The sequence below is a fragment of the Antechinus flavipes genome, chromosome 4 (assembly GCF_016432865.1).
Source record: "Antechinus flavipes isolate AdamAnt ecotype Samford, QLD, Australia chromosome 4, AdamAnt_v2, whole genome shotgun sequence".
Taxonomy (NCBI): domain Eukaryota; kingdom Metazoa; phylum Chordata; class Mammalia; order Dasyuromorphia; family Dasyuridae; genus Antechinus; species Antechinus flavipes.
Window position 1 is genome coordinate 67,761,197 of NC_067401.1, and position 16,756 is coordinate 67,777,952.

General features: G+C 33.1%; 1 protein-coding gene across 1 annotated transcript in view; it reads right to left on the minus strand.

Annotated features, from left to right (window-relative positions):
• Nucleotides 1-720: 720 nt before the first annotated feature.
• Nucleotides 721-16,756, minus strand: part of SNX7 (sorting nexin 7) — a 146,265-nt gene continuing 130,229 nt past the window's right edge. The window contains exon 9 of the mRNA XM_051993275.1: nt 721-2,797. Within this exon, the coding sequence (XP_051849235.1) occupies nt 2,720-2,797 (78 nt within the window). The 3' untranslated portion in view covers nt 721-2,719. The remainder of the gene's footprint in view (nt 2,798-16,756) is intronic.

A 16,756-nucleotide genomic window follows, 5' to 3' on the forward strand; every position in this document is an offset into this window, starting at 1 on the left:
AGGTATAAAGGGAACTACCACCCTTCGAGTAGCCCAGGCTTACAATTTGGGTATCATTCTCAGTTCCTCACTCTTTCTCCCTTATCCCATCTATTGCCAAGTCTTGTAAATCTGACCTTCATAACATCTTTTCTCTCCTACTGCTCCTACTCTTGGATATGGGTTGTCATTTTCGCACACATGAACTATTATAATAACCTACCGGTTGGTCTGTCTCAAACTTCTCCCCATTTTAGTCTACCTAGTGCTCAGCTACCACAATGATCTTTCTAATGCACAGATCTGAACATATCACCCCTTTATTCAAACAACTCTGGCTCCATATTACCTCCAAAATCAAATACAAAATTTTGTTTTTCCTTTTAAAGCTGATTCTAATCTATATTCTTTTTACCTTTCCAGGATTCTTCTTTTCTGCTCCTCTTCATGGATTCTACATCTGGCCCCTTTGCTGTTCCCCAAATAAGACACTCCACCTCCCAATTCCAGATATTTTCACAGCATATCCCCCTATCTAGAATATTCTTCTATCTGACCTTCATCTCTTTGATTCTTTCAATCTCAGCTAAAATCCCACCTCCAGAAAGAGGTATTTATTTGACCCCTTAAATGCTAATGCTTTCCTTTTGAAATTATATTTGATTTATTCTGTATATATTTTGTACATTGTTGTTCCATGTTTCCCTTAATATTATATTGTGAGGCTCTTGAGAAATGCTCCTGTTTTTTATTTCTTTTTATTCCCAAGACTTATCACAGTGCTTGACATATAAGATATGCTTTGGTAAATGCCTGCTGGAAGCTCCCTCTATTTTGTTGAACCTATTATTGGATACTTGAAAACTACCCAAAGTATAAATGTTTCTTATTTTAATTACATAAAGCAATTCAAATTCCAGGTTTTTTCTTTTTTCCTGCTAATTACTGTCATCTCATGAATCACCTTTTTTCAAAACTCCACTGATGCTTCCATTAGTTCTCTATGCATTGGTAGTGATTTTAAAATATTTTGAAGGAATTCAGAAATCTTCCTAATTTGCAGCAAAATCAAATAACCAAAATTAGTTTTTTACATTAGATATGATACCTCTCAGTGATATGGCAGGTATACTCTTCAATAAGTCTTAGTAAACAAAAATCAGCTAATTCAGTTTCTTGATGTAACTGCAAAATTAATATAAACAAAAATAAATGAATGCTTTAAAGCATGAAATGTGCACTTTCTAAAATAAAATCTATTTTGAATTGTAAAGGTACAACAAAAAAGGATGTTTTTGATGGAGGAAAAAATTGTCAAAACTTCCTACTTATAGTCTTAAGGACTTATAGTCTTGTTTTTTTTTTTTTTAAGAAGTTTATTATATCACAGTTATCCAAACTACTCTGAAGGCCACTTTTTATCTTATTAGAGCCATGTAATACTTCTTAACATGTCACTATAAAAACACATTATCAAAAAACCCCAGATTCTTTTGAGAAATATCAAGGAAATAAAAAATGAACATTCCCAGTACACTTGTTAACTCATGCTTAATTCATGAGCAAACTACACCACAGTGCTGTCAGGTTGTGAATGTGGCATCAAGATAGTAAAAGACCTGAACAGAAAGCTACTGAATGCATCATAAACATCAGATCACACAGATTGTAAATTCTGAAATACTATCTAGGTTCTCAGTTTAATTTAATGCCACAGAAGCTTCAGTAATGTCAACATCAAGACTTTCTGAGAAGGCATATTTATTAATTGGCATAATGGGGAAAGAAATGACATTGATTTCCTTTGTCAATGTAAGAAGGCCCTAATATGATAAACAGAATTCTACTGTTGGAACATCTTTTTGGGACCAAAGCAAATATCTTCAGATAAAAGTGAAATTGTACCGTTTAGATAATGTTTTAGGAAAATTAAGACTATCCTTTTTGGTAATGTTTCCCATTTCTGAGTTCACCCAAAAGATAGGCAATAATACTGAAATGTTGATAGCATTTTAAATACACTCTCAAACTTAAAAAGCCTGATAACTCCGATATGTTGGTGCTAATTGTTATAATCCTTAATTCCAGCTGAGGATCATGATATTACATAGTTAACACTTAACACAGAAGCCATCTACTACAAAAACCCCTGATCTTACACATGAGTGATATGAGGCTCATAGAAGTTTCAATGGTCACATCATAAATAAGTATCAGAAAAACTTGCAGATCCAGGTCTCATTTTACTCCAAATCCTGTGTTCATTTAGTTACAATATTCAGTCTCTCAAGCAATGCACACAAAAATTGTTCTACATCACACATAGATGACATCTAGAGCAAAAGTATATTTCATCTGAGACACATGAAGGTGAATATAGTAACCATTCATCAAATTTCAGGCATTTCTTATTAAACTTTTTTTATTCAATGTAGTCTTTACAACCTATTTAAAATGCTATATCCCAATTGTAGAATGCCTGAGAAACAATTACCATATACAAGTACTTAAAGACAAAAATTTGGGGATAAATGAATTAAAACTAAGCAATATATATGTATACCATGATCAAAATGCAGGTGAGAACCATGGAGTACCTGAGTTTTCAAATTATTGGCTTTCCAGATACAGTGACTGCATTTTGACCCAGTTATATTAAACGCAGCCCACCCCATGAAGAATGTCTTTGGTTGGTAGGCACTATTTCACCAAAGGTTAGGCAAGAAGTCTTTAAGTATGTTCAAGGCTTATCTTCAGATATTTCTTCCAGATGAAGGTCAGTTTGAGTTGTAAGGAAAGACTCCCAAGTGGCAAGGCACTTTAAAAAAAGAAAACATACAGAGGTTAGACAAACTCACCTTTCTTTAATATCGACAGAAACAATACTAGTTGATAAATGTCAAATTTCATTGTATTTCCCCATTTACTAATTTGAAAATCTTGCAATTATTTTCATTATTCCTTTTCCCCTCACATTCACTCAACCATTCTTCATTCATAATATTTCTTCCCTCTTCCTAATCTTACTTTCTTAGTTCAGGCACTCATTCTCTCTCCCTAGTATTTGAGAAAAAGCCTCTTCTCTCTATCCTTTTAAATCCTCTTATTTCTTCATGTCATATTAATCTTCTTAATGGTCAACTTTCTTCAAGTCATTAGTCTGCTTAAAAAAATCTTTAATGATTTCCCCCTGAGTCATTCATTGTTGCAATAGATATAGTGTAGGACATTAGAAAACTTATAAGCTCTGGGACTCTGGGCAAGTCACTTAACCTTTGTTTACCTCAATCAAAAGTTTCCTCATCTGTATAATGGGGATAATAGTAGCATATGCCTCATAGGGTTGTTGTGAGAATCAAATGAGATAATATTTGAAAAGCTGATAACACAGGACATTATAAATGTATATTCCATTCTCCTCTGTCTAGTAAATAAAATCCCCACTCCTTAGCCTGGCATTTAAAAATTCCTATAATTTGAACTATAATCCATTTTAGGTCTTTTTTTTTTTTGCCCTGTCTTTCTTCTCTTTTGCACATGCCCTTTATAAGTTGGATTATTCAATATTCTCTTGAACACATTTCATTTGTACTATTCTCTCCTCTTTCACTACTACCAGCTAAACCCCTACCAACCTCATCCTGCTCCTCCAAATGGTTACCTTCTCTACTAAGTACTTCTTGATTTTTTTATCCCTCTTTCTTGTATAAAGACTCAAATGTGACAAAAATGGGAATGGTGATGTTGGAAGGATAGTTGAAAAGTGGACACATTAATGCATTGTTGGTAGAGTTCTAAACTGATACGACTATTCTACAAAGCAGTTTAGAATTATGGAAATAAAATAACAAAAATATCCATACCTTTTGACCCATGGAATCTAATACTAGATATATAAACCAAAGAAGTTATTGATAAAATCTCTTTTATTCATCAAAACAATGGTATCAGCACTTTTTTATGACACTATTTAACTAGAAATAAGATAGATGTTCATTAATTGGGGAATGGTTAAACAAAGTGTGGTATATCAATGTAACAGAATATTATGGGTGCTGTAAGAAACAACAAATATGATGAATATGAAGACTGAATATGAATTGATGTAAAATCAAGTAAGCAGAGCCAAAAATAGACAAAGGAGAAATATGGTCACAAAGAAAGGACATGAGAAAACACATATTCTACTTTCCTAACAGAGTAGACAGAGACAGAATATTAGAGATTAAGGCAGATAAAATTTAAAAAATATCAAAACTGGGGAAAATTAACTTACTTATTCAAGGTCACAGTACCAGGCACATTTGATTCCATATAGAATGAGTTAGTGTTCATATTATATGTAATCAAATTTTTCTTTCATTATCAATGCTTCCTGCTACCCAAGTAGGATTGCTAATCATAGGTATAAGGACAAATACAACTTTTAAAATACACTCTATATGCATTTTACATTCTATTGAAATGTTGTTGTAATGCTTTGATTTCTGATGGGTTGAAGAATATTTTAGCTAAAAGAAAAATGTATCAGTATTGTTACAAAAGCAAGTTTTAAGAATAAAAATCAAAGTTCATGAGTGTTATTTAAATAGAACAGAGGCAGGAAAATTCAGAGGAAAAGGATGAGATGGGTAACACTTAAAAATTATTTTATTCTAATTGATTTCTTTGAGTATAATTCCTATGAAGTGTGTTGAATAAGTAAGAATGTGTCATCAGTATAAGATGTACACAATGCTTCACTTGGAGGACTTATTTAGAGATCTTATCTCCCAGCTAAGTCTGTTGTTTATAACTCTCTAGTGCTTGGAGATAATTTTAGTCAAATTCTGTTTTAAATGTGGCACCTAAATGTCATTGAGTAAGTCCCATATTAATCCCTAGAAACATTCCACATGCAAATACTCCAACCCCAAACATTTCAGATTGCTTTGTGGTTTGAGATCCAGAAATATGAACATGAAGATTATGGAAATATATCAACTTTAGACAACTGAAATTTCAGAGATGTAGAATTGGCAGTTTCTTAAAATCATATAATCAATCAGGTGAAAGCAATTTAATTAATTTTTAAATTCTTCCAGGTACAGTAGAGGATAATGCTGAATCTAAAGTTAGGAAAATGTGAGTTCAAATCTAGCTCACACATTTATTAGCTAGATAATGCCGATCAAGCATTTAACCCAGTTCAATCTGTTTCTTCATCTATAAAATAGGGATCATAATAGTACCATCCTCCTAGGGTTTGTAAAATGATTTGTAAAGCAACCTAAAGTCTTATTATTAGCTATCATTATGTGGATATAGAAACATATAAATCAATACTTATTTAAAGGTTGCAACTCCTACAGAAAATGTCCATTTACTAAAACAATATCAAAAATAATCTTACAGACTCAATTGAACATATGACTTAGGGTCAATTGTTTGCTTGCTTTTTGGAATCACTTTCAAACTTTAAGTATTATGAGTGTGTGTGTATTTATGTTTACATATGAATATTTTGTTTGCTGATTGAATGAAAGCTATCTAAGGAGAGAGACTGTTTTCTTTTTTGCTCCTGTAGCCATCCTCAAAGCCTGACACAAATAGATACTTAATGAATGCTTGTTAAATGATTGCTTTATTGATAAAGTAATGGTTTTTCTTTTGCATACATATTCTGCACAGATACTGAGTTGATGACAGTGGATAAAGTAGAGGGAAACTGGCAGTAGTTCAAACTTGGAAAGTATAACAAACAAATTTTCATAAAGTTTCAGCAAATATAACTGTTTTTATTGTTGTTGTTGTTGTTGTTGTTGTTTTGGAAGAATACCTTTTTCCTTTTTTTTTTTAAATTTATTTTTTTTATAATAACTTTTTATTGATAGAACCCATGCCAGGGTAATTTTTTACAACATTATCCCTTGCATTCATTTCTATTCCAATTTTTCCCCTCTCTCCCTCCACCCCCTTTCCCCTAGATGGCAAGCAGTCCTATATATGTTAAATATGTCGTAGTATATCCTAGATACAATATATATGTGCAGAACCAAACAGTTCTCTTGTTGCACAGGGAGGATTGGATTCAGAAGGTATAAATAACCCGGGAAGAAAAACAAAAATGTAAACAGTGTGCATTCATTTCCCAGTGTTCTGTCCATCATTGATCAATTGAAACTCAGTTAGGTCTCTTTGTCAAAGAAATCCACTTCCATCAGAATACATCCTCATACAATATCATTGTTGAAGTGTATAATGATCTCCTGGTTCTGCTCATCTCACTTAGCATCAGTCCATGTAGATCTCTCCAAGCCTCTCTGTATTCATCCTGCTGGTCATTTCTTACAGAACAATAATATTCCATAACATTCATATACCACAATTTACCCAGCCATTCTCCAATTGATGGGCATCCATTCATTTTCCAGTTTCTTGCCACTACAAACAGGGCCGCCACAAACATTTTGGCACATACAGGTCCCTTTCCCTTCTTTAGTATCTCTTTGGGATATAAGCCCAATAGAAACACTGCTGGATCAAAGGGTATGCACAATTTGATAACTTTTTGGGCATAATTCCAGATTGCTCTACAGAATGGTTGGATTCGTTCACAACTCCACCAACAATGCATCAGTGTCCCAGTTTTCCCGCATTCCCTCCGACATTCATCATTATTTTTTCCTGTCATCTTAGCCAATCTGACAGGTATGTAGTGGTATCTCAGAGTTGTCTTAATTTGCATTTTTCTGATCAACAGTGATTTGGAACACTCTTTCCTATGAGTGGTAATAGTTTCAATTTCATCATCTGAAAATTATCTGTTCATGTCCTTTGACCATTTATCAATTGGAGAATGGCTTGATTTCTTATAAATTTGAGTCAGTTCTCTATATATTTTGGAAACGAGGCCTTTATCAGAACCTTTAATTGTGAAAATGTTTTCCCAGTTTGTTGCTTCCCTTCTAATCTTGTCTGCATTAGTTTTGTTTGTACAAAGGCTTTTTAATTTGATGTAATCGAAATTTTCTATTTTGTGATCAGTAATGGTCTCTAGTTCATCTTTGGTCACAAATTTCTTCCTCCTCCACAAGTCTGAGAGATAAACTATCCTATGTTCCTCTAATTTATTTATAATCTCGTTCTTTATGCCTAAATCATGGACCCATTTTGATCTTATCTTGTTATACAGTGTTAAGTGTGGGTCCATGCTTAATTTCTGCCATACTTATTTCCAGTAAATATAACTGTTTTGAAAATCTCAAATTAATATTTAGAATTATGGTTTGAAAGTTTTTTTTTAATTTCCCCCATAAAGTAGCTATTAACTAACACACACACAAACACACACACACACACACACACACACACTCACTCTCTCTCTCTCTCTCTCTCTCTCACACACACACACACACACACACACACACACACACACACACACATTTATTTGAGGGTTAGGAGTAGCTAGATGGTGCACCAGCCCTGAAAACAAGAGGACCCAAGTTCAAATCTGACCTCAGGCACTTAACACTTCCTAGCTGTGTGACCCTGGGCAAGTCACAACCCCAATTGCCTCAGCAAAAACAAACAAATAAATAAATAATTTAAGAGTTAAAAAAGTTAAACTTATTTCAAGAAACCATATACCTTATGTAAAATGCCTCCTGCCTCCAGTGATTTTCCAATAAAAAAGAAAAAAAAAAGGAATGCTGAAACATGATTAAAAAAAAAAAGTAACTGGAGTATCTTTTTTAAAAGTTTACAAATGCAGCTAAACAATTAATTCTGCCAAAATTGCTAATGAGTAGGCCATTTGTTAGCTTATGAGTAAGTAAACTGTTATTTTGAGAGATCTTTAAATAAATAAAAAATAAGATAAAATATCAAATTATGCCTGCGTGGAATTTATAGAAAAGAACTGCTGATCCCAAAGAAAGAATTCAAGGATACTTTAGACTAGATAGTCTTGAAACTCCCAACACAGTCTAATACTGAGATTTTTAGAAAGACAAGTTCACTCAGTCACATAACCAAATAACTAGGACTCAAATCCAGTTTTTCTGTCCCTAAATTCCATATTCTTTCCATTATATTATTCTTTTTAAGTGGGGTCTATCAATTTATCCTTTTGGTGTATTAAATCTCCAAGTCATTCACCTTTGATCACTAGGTTAACTGCTTGGGTGCTCCATCTTACATATGAGAATACAAAGAGAGCTCATTATCCTACCCTACTCCCCAAGTCACTCATGCAGGTGCTAAGTGGAACCACAACTCGGAGCCTCCCCCTATAAAGTGTGTCCTAGACTGGTTGCTTCTCTTAGAAACCAGAGGGAGGGGACAGCACCTGAGTTCAGGTCTGACCTCAGGCACTGGACACACACTTGGCTGTGTAATTCTGGACAAGTCACTTAACTCCAATTGCCTCACCAAAAGAACCCTGAGGGAATCAAGTAGTCCTGGTATCTTCTGAATAATCACTTCTGGACTAACCCAAGAAGGAAGCAAGATGCTCCCAGACATCCAGGCAAGTCAAAAGATCAGTTCTGATTCAATCCTCTGGAAAATTCAAGTTTGGCTCAGGGAAAGACGTAAGGAATGAGTCTCAGTACAAATACCTAACATAGTCCGGGAGTCTCCAGCTCAATCCTCAAACTAGGGGAGCTCAAAGAGGCCAAAATGAATGTCCTGAAAAGCTGATCCCTCCATAGTAGTCAAAGGTTATCCTATTTATTCATGACTTGTTAAATATGGAATCTACTGTTAGCAAGATTTTGGCTGGGTATTCACTTTGAGTCACTTTCCTAGGAGTAGCAATTAAGTACTTCGGAACCCTTGTCCTATTTCTAGGCTCCCTAAATGTATGGTTTTAACAAGTACTCAAACAACAAGCATTTATTAAATACCTCAAACATGATATAAGATATTATTGCAATGGAGGATACCAAATACAATAGCTCCTTCTTTCAAGAAGATGCATTTTATGGAACCCGGGGGAGGGGGACAGAAAAGTAATTGTGTGAAATTTGGGAAGGTCTCTTATAGTTGGTGGCAGAAAGAGAATTTATTCTATAATCCTGGGCAAAGACCTCAAAATGTGACTTGTAATGTTATGTATAAGCAAGAGCAAATGAGACAGTTTAGCTAGAATACAAAGTGCACAAAATGAAGTAATGTGTAATAAACTTGGAAGAGTAGGCTACAGTAGACTAAAAAGGGTTTTAAAAGCTGAACAGAGAAGCATGACATTGAATAGGTAATGTAGCTAACCTGAGCCTTGATGTTAAAAAGTTTTGGAGAAAATAGGCTATAAAGCAGTAAAGAAAATGATCATATATGTCAAAGGTAGATTCAAATTCAGATCTTTTTCATTTTAAGCTCAGTGTCCTAGCCACCAAGCAATGTTATCTGAACACGTTATATACACAGACAAAATAATACACATTCAAGTGCAATATATAAACACCTGTTAACTCAAACATCTATCTCTTCAGTCATAGCTACACACAGGAAAGCAATTAGCAACAGTGACATCATTCTTAAATTTCAAAGGGAAGAAGTATTAGAAGGGATTTGACATCAAAATCATCAGTACTTTTCTTCAGAAAACTAATTTAAAGCTATCTGATTTATGGATATACCAGGTTTAGATGTACGCAAACCTCTGAAAAGAAAAAGCAGGATGTACTTGTTGAATTGACTGGCTTGACTTTAGCCAGTCCCTTTACAAATCAACACTGCTCCTCAGTACATGGTACAGTGGTACAGTGAAAAGTATCCTCAAATCAGAGGTCCTGTATTAGATACTTGTGATTTGTGTGATGGGAGCAAGTCAGAACTTTAGTTGAGATCTTAGTTTCCTTATCTCTAAAATGATTGGCTTGGACTACATGGTCTCAGAGATCTCTTCCACTTTACATTTCCAACACTGTGACTGTTTGGGGGGTTCTTTTGGAGAAAAAAAAGAGGCACCAGGTTAAAAATTCAAGAAACAGATGACATCACAGGAAGACAAGCATAAACAACAAATAAATTAAAGAGATCTGTTTTTCTACTTGAGACAAAAATTTCAACAAAATGATTTTCTAAAATAAAGAGTTCAAATTACTTCAATAAGGTGTCACATAATTCTTCATTTCAGTTATTTATAAAACCACAGAATTAATTCTGCTTCCTTTTCCTAACTGTACTGCGAAGATAGAAGATTTTAAAAAATAAGTCACACCAATGCAAAAGCAAGGGTTCTGTATTCCAGGATCTTATTTTCTTCTGAATTTGAAATAGAATCAGTGATTTATTTTAAATAGATTCTAGAGTCATAAAGTATGAAACGTCAACATAATCAACAAGCCCAGTTTCTCTCTTTTACTTTAATGAATCTTTCTATCAGTTGATCACTGTTTTACATCATGCCCATTGTGAACAATGATTCTTCTGTTTAATCACATACTGTTAAGTCAATAAATCTATATATTTGATAAAACTAAAGTAATAAATGACAAGATTCAACATCCTTATGTAATTTTAGTCAAGATATTAGAGGTGTTGATTTTGACATTGCCATGTTAGAAAACAACCCCTATGGTCTTGTAGTAAATGCAATAACAATAATAATAAAACAAAACAAACAAAAACAACATCGTTCTATCTAATCTGCTGGGAAGTAAGGAGTGGAAAGTAATCAGTAATTCAAGCTAACAAGTATTAAGTTCTCAAATCATAAAAATGCTTCCCTCTCAATTCTCTTACCCTTTGTAAGGTCCTAGATTTAGAGTTAAAAGTAAATTTAGAAGTTACTTTAGTCCATCTTTTTCATTTTATAAATGGGAAAATTAAGGCCCAGAGAATTAAATGGCTAGACCAAGACAATAAGTACAGAGGAGCCAGATTGGACCAGGTTATACAACTATTTTTTTGAGGCCAAAAATCTAAATTCTTTTGAAGGACAAAACTAGGATACTTCGAGGTGTCCTTGATCTTGATATAGGTATTTTTTCCACTAGTGTGGATTGGGTAGAGTAGGAAGAAGGAGGAATTTAAATTTAAAAGATGTTGATTCACAACATGACTCTCCTATTTTGCTGTTTGACTTCTTTGGGCCTCATTCATAAATGAAGGGACTGAAATTTATAATCTCTATGATTCTCTTCCTGTGAGAATCTTGCCCATGTCCATACATCAATCCTCTATGGAAGCTCAATGCAATGGAGTTCATCCTCTGGTTCTATTAATATTTGAGGGGATATCAATGTATTGCTTACAACAATGCATTAATTTAAAAAACAACAACTATCAAGACCAAAGGGCTGAAAAAGATAATCAAGAAAAATGGAATAAACAAAAAAGCATAAGATACTTTGGATTTAAAAATTTAAAACAAAAACATGGAAAGATTGCTTAGAAAATGAACTTTCAACATCAAAATTAAGTTGATTGATTTTAGAGTAAATCATTTTTGTTTCAGCATAACTACCAAAGCATTGCAGGTAAAAAGAACAAAGTGCTGTTTAAATCCTAGAAATACTTCTTCTGACAAGACAGGGATATATCCATTTATTATGTATATGTGTGTGTGTGTGTGTATAAATATATATATATATATATATATATATATATATATATATATATATATATATATATAATCTTCCTAAAGTGATATATGAGAGAGAAAGAAGCATAGTATAATAATAAGGAAAATTGGGTTTGCCGCTTATTTCTGCTATTTACCACTTTGGGCATGCCACATAGTGCTTAAAAATCTCCCTTCACACTCATTGCACATAATTGAAACCAAGCATTGGTTATTTTCAGCTTTGCGACATCTCTCTTATAGCTCTCCTTTTCATGGCCATGGCCACCTTGGTCCATGTCTTTATCACCTCTCTCTGGCTTTTAGAGCCCTTCACAAACTGGCTCCTTCCAACATTTCCAATTTTTTTTTTTTTTTTACACTTTCCTATCAGGTGGACTATATAATCCCAAAAACACTGGCCTTTGTGCTGATCCTCAATCTCCTGATTCTGTTTTTTAACTGGTTTCCATCCATGTTTGGACTGCTTTCCTTTCTCATTTCTGTCTTCTGGATTTCCTGGCTTTCTTCAAGACCCACTTCAAGGTTTCTGCCATCTTCTTTTTAGATCCTTCCCTCTGAGATTGCTTTCTATTTCCATCCATTTTAATTTCTTACATTTTTAATTACTTGTAGGCTGTCACCTTCATTAGAATGTGAGTATCTTAAGAATAGGAGTCCAACATTTGTCTTTCTTTGAAATCTCAGTACTTAGCACAATGCCTGGCACATAGCAAGCCCTAAAATAAATATTGCTTAATTGATTGACTTCCTGAGTTTGTTTCCTTATCAGAAAAATGATGATAAGCTATTAAGTGCTTTCCAAGATCCTTTACCACTTTAAATCTTATAGTCAGTTACAATTCTGACAATATTAGTGTCTAGGCTGGCAAAAGAATTATATGATTTTTGCCCTTATTAGATGATGCGAGATCATGAAAAGCTTGGGAATAAATTTTAGCTCTGGCTTTTCACCTTAGTTGGTAAATTAAAGATTTGTATGGAAAAGCATAAAAAATAATTTCTGGAATTTTCCTGTTAAGATTGTGCTAAATGTCACAGATTTTACTATAAATTGTCTTATTTAAAAAAAAAAAAAAAAAAAAAAGCAAAACTAAGCAGGTCATGTTAAGTAATTAAACACTGAAAAGTTGTAAATGGCCTAGAAAAGCCATGCTGGAGAAGCAAAGGAGAGCAAAAGAGACATGGTACATATATCGAAGAGGGAAGAGAAGAGGGAAGAGATTCTGTCATTAACTAACCTGACACTCTGAGAAATTTCCTTCTGGAGGATTACTTGTCTTCCAAGCTCCCTTCTAAGATGTCATGACTTTTTTGAGTATTAACTTTATTCAACTAGGAGGACAAAAAGCCCAGAAATTTGTAAATTTGTTTCCTATGTTTGGAAAATTCTTTAAAATAGCAAATGATTACAAATCCATATATTTTACAATCTGAGAGATTCTTGATCCAATGCAACCATACAATTTCATATTTCCCACAGTAGCTTAAGGAATCTAGAATTTTGTGAATCATTGAACAGCACTGAAAAACAGAATTATGCCATTAATATATATTTCTTATTCATTCTAAATTCCCCCATATAAAACATTTTAATGCTATTTTCATGTCTCAGTTTTTTCTTTCCAAATTCACAATTTCTCTTCTGATGCTTATCATGACATGGCAGTGGTACTGAGTTCTCAGAGAATTACAAAAGTGTTATGGGCCAGAACTTGAAACAAGGTACTAAGAGGAATTGAGGAAACAATGGTTAAATCTAGTTTAGCATTGATTTAATCCTACAACAAATAATGGTTTCCTAGTGATATAATGATTGGTGTATACTCAGTGTGGGGCATATAAGGAACAAGCTCTCAGGGCCAAAAGGGACAAGTACACTAGCAGCTCTGGAAGGCTGAGACAGATTCATTCCATCGTCCACCCTTGTGGTGGCTGGAGGCTGAAACACAAACCTTTGGAGTCGGGGAGATTCAGAAGCCAGAGAAGGGAGGTGAGAGCTCAAGCTCTTAGAAACCAAGGAGAGAGATAGGCCTACAGAAAAACTAGCTCCAAGTGAAGTAGACAAGACTTTGAAGGAGACAATAAAGAATTTGGACTTTAACCCCTGGCTACTTGTGTGGTGATTACTAAACTGAAAGGAAGGCTGCTCCCAAAAGACCCCAAGAAAACCTCAACAGAGAACATTGCATTTTAGAAAGAAGATTATTTTAGTAGATATTAAGTTCCAAGAGCTCTTACTAGAAGGGCTCAAAGTGTAAGTGATCTTTAAAATGTTTCAATGGAAAAAAAAAAAAATCCTTTCTGTTTTGTTCTCCAGATTTACCTAAATACCCTCCAAATAATTTCATCCTATGGTTCCAGATATTAGTCACATGAGTAAACTTTCTTAATACAAAATTCTAGCTCTTTACACCATCTTTTATTTATCTTATTTCTTTTGAATATGTCATATCCATCCAGAGCTATGGTCCAGTTGTAGGTTTCTTTCTACCAAATTTCAATGATAGCTATGAGGCAAAATTTGCCTTCTCACATTAAGATTTTCTCTTGTTGTTTTTTAAAAACTTAAACTTTAAGCATTTATGTATAGACATTTGAAGTCATGGGATTTATTCTAATTCCTTTATTGGAATTTTTATGAATTTGTGGATATTCTATTCCTTAATCTTCCTTTAAGCTATTTGTTGTTGTTTAGTCTTCTTTAAATTGTTTCCAACTCTTGATACCTCTATTTGAGGTTTACTTGGTAAAGATACTGGAATGATTTGCATTTCCTTTTTTAGCTCAATTACAGGTACAATTAGTGAAAATAAAACTGAGGCAGAGTTAAGTGACTTGCTCAGGGCCTCACAGCTGGTGTCAAATCTTCCTGATTCATCTAACTGCCATCTAACTGCCTTTTTACACTAATTAATTGTGCTTGAACCAGTCTCCAGACCCAGTAGCTAGCCCTGAAAAAAGTTCTTCAAATGTTACTCAAATTCTCCCAAATTCTGCCAGATTTCTTCTCCCCAATTTCAACCTCAGAACTACTTTACCAATTCAAAGTCCTCCAAGTTAGCTACATAATTTCCTTTTTTCTCAATTGACTAAAGTGTTTTTGACTTTTTCTGATTCTTCTCTCACAATTTTTTGCCTCAAAGGTTGGAAGCAAAATCCCATGAAATTTTATTGAATGCATGATAAATTCACCCTCTGAAACTATTTTATCTGCTTCTTCTGGGAAAACTTTTGAATCATTCTTCCATTTAATTGAAACTTTTTGTCTTTTGGTCAAATTTATATAAAGAATGTTAACCTTGCTATATTTAAGTTATTCCAGAAGTCTTTAGTGATCACTAGAAAAGGATGGCAAATTTGGAGTTTTAACAATTAAGTGAAAACTTGGATGTGATTTTAAAACTGCAAGATACTTAGGACCCCCTGCTCCCTTTTTTTGCTTTGAAAAGGCAGAAGGTAATCACTCAGACTGAAATAAGTAAGCCTCTTTGTGTTTAATCAGATTGATTCCCAGAAAACAAAGTAAGTCTTACTAGTACTGTACTCAGAATTTTTTCTAGTATGTCAGAATCTTCTAGATCTTTGAACCCCAATGGTAACCCCTTGTAGGAATCAATGTCTTCTTAATTGCTATGATGTATTTTTAGAGTAAGATTTCATGGTGCGAGCCTTGAAATATTGATTAAAAAAATCAGTATTATAGCTTAAATTTAATAACATTGCTAATATAAGGAATAAAGGAAATGTGGTCATAATCAAAATTATGTTTAGTGCCAACCAAAATGAAAAATAGTGTTTATATATGTTAACAAGCAACAATTTTATTTTGGGGATTCCATAAAACTGAGTACTTTAAGATTCTACATATCTGAGCTACAATTCAACAACTCCATGATTTTGAAAATATTATTAGATTGTTTATTACATACAAAAACAAAGAAAATATAGGAAAAATTATTTTAAAATAACTTTAAGTTAAGAAAATGATGAAGTAGGCCATTCATCTTTTCAAAAAAATGATGGACTAAAGATACAGAATGAGACATACATTTTCAGATATGATTAATATATCCATTTGTTTTGTTTGCTTGTACTTATTTGACATTCTATTGAGGAATTGAATATAGGTAGTATGAAAGATGAAAAAAAGAACAAATACAAACAACAGAAAAATTTGAAAAGTTCAAAAAGAACAATAGGAAAATTTTGTTACTACCATGCTAAATTTAATATGCAACTAACAAACACTATACATAATGTTTTTATATACAATTTTTTTGCCCTTTATATATTGAGAAGTTTGTTGATGATTACTAAATACATAATATTTTTTAAAGGTCATTTATCTCAGTAATTTATTTTTTAAAAAAACATGACTGAATTAGCTTTAATTCAGAAAAAAAGAGATCACACTACTATGCAAAAACAATTTTCCTAATACTGCAGAAGTCCAAATTTAAACTTTATAATTTTGAAAGATTATATAGGCATGACTCCAGGAAATCATATTTTGTAATTTTAGAAATACTAATATCACAAAAATAAGTTGGAGAATTTAGATCATTCTTAGTCTAAAAACTGCTACTTTGTCCCACTCTGTCAAGGAGCTTTATGGGAGAGGTTTGCACATATAATAATGCCAGAACACTTAGAAAGATTACATCAGGGTACAGTACTGGAAATGTCTTATTGGTTATAAACGCCACCTTGTGGTCAATGTCTACAATTCTGCATCTTTGAAGAAAATTAGTAGGCACTTGTTAAGCTGAGAACTACCATCCATAGCTGACACTTGGAACATTCAGTTATTTAAAAGAAATTTTTAAATATGACATACAAAAGCATATTTGCATTGTGGGGGCAATTGGTACAAAATCTTAGGACATTTTCTTCCTTTCTTCCTTCCTTTCCTTTTATCTTTCTTCCTGCCTTGATCCCATCCTTTTTTTTTTTTTTTTTTTTTTTTTTTTTTGAGAAGTCACAGTTAAATTTAGTAATTATTTCAGGATAGTAACAGAAGCAGGAGTAGTAAAATTTATATTTACATTAGCTTTATCTACTAAAATAATCTTTGTGTAATATTCTTTCTAATATTAGCAACACATTATTGCATTTTATCTTTCAGTACTTCAAAATATTAGTGCTTTTTTTCACATTTTTAAACATCACCCAGATAAAGTTGAGATTCTTCTTCCATATTTA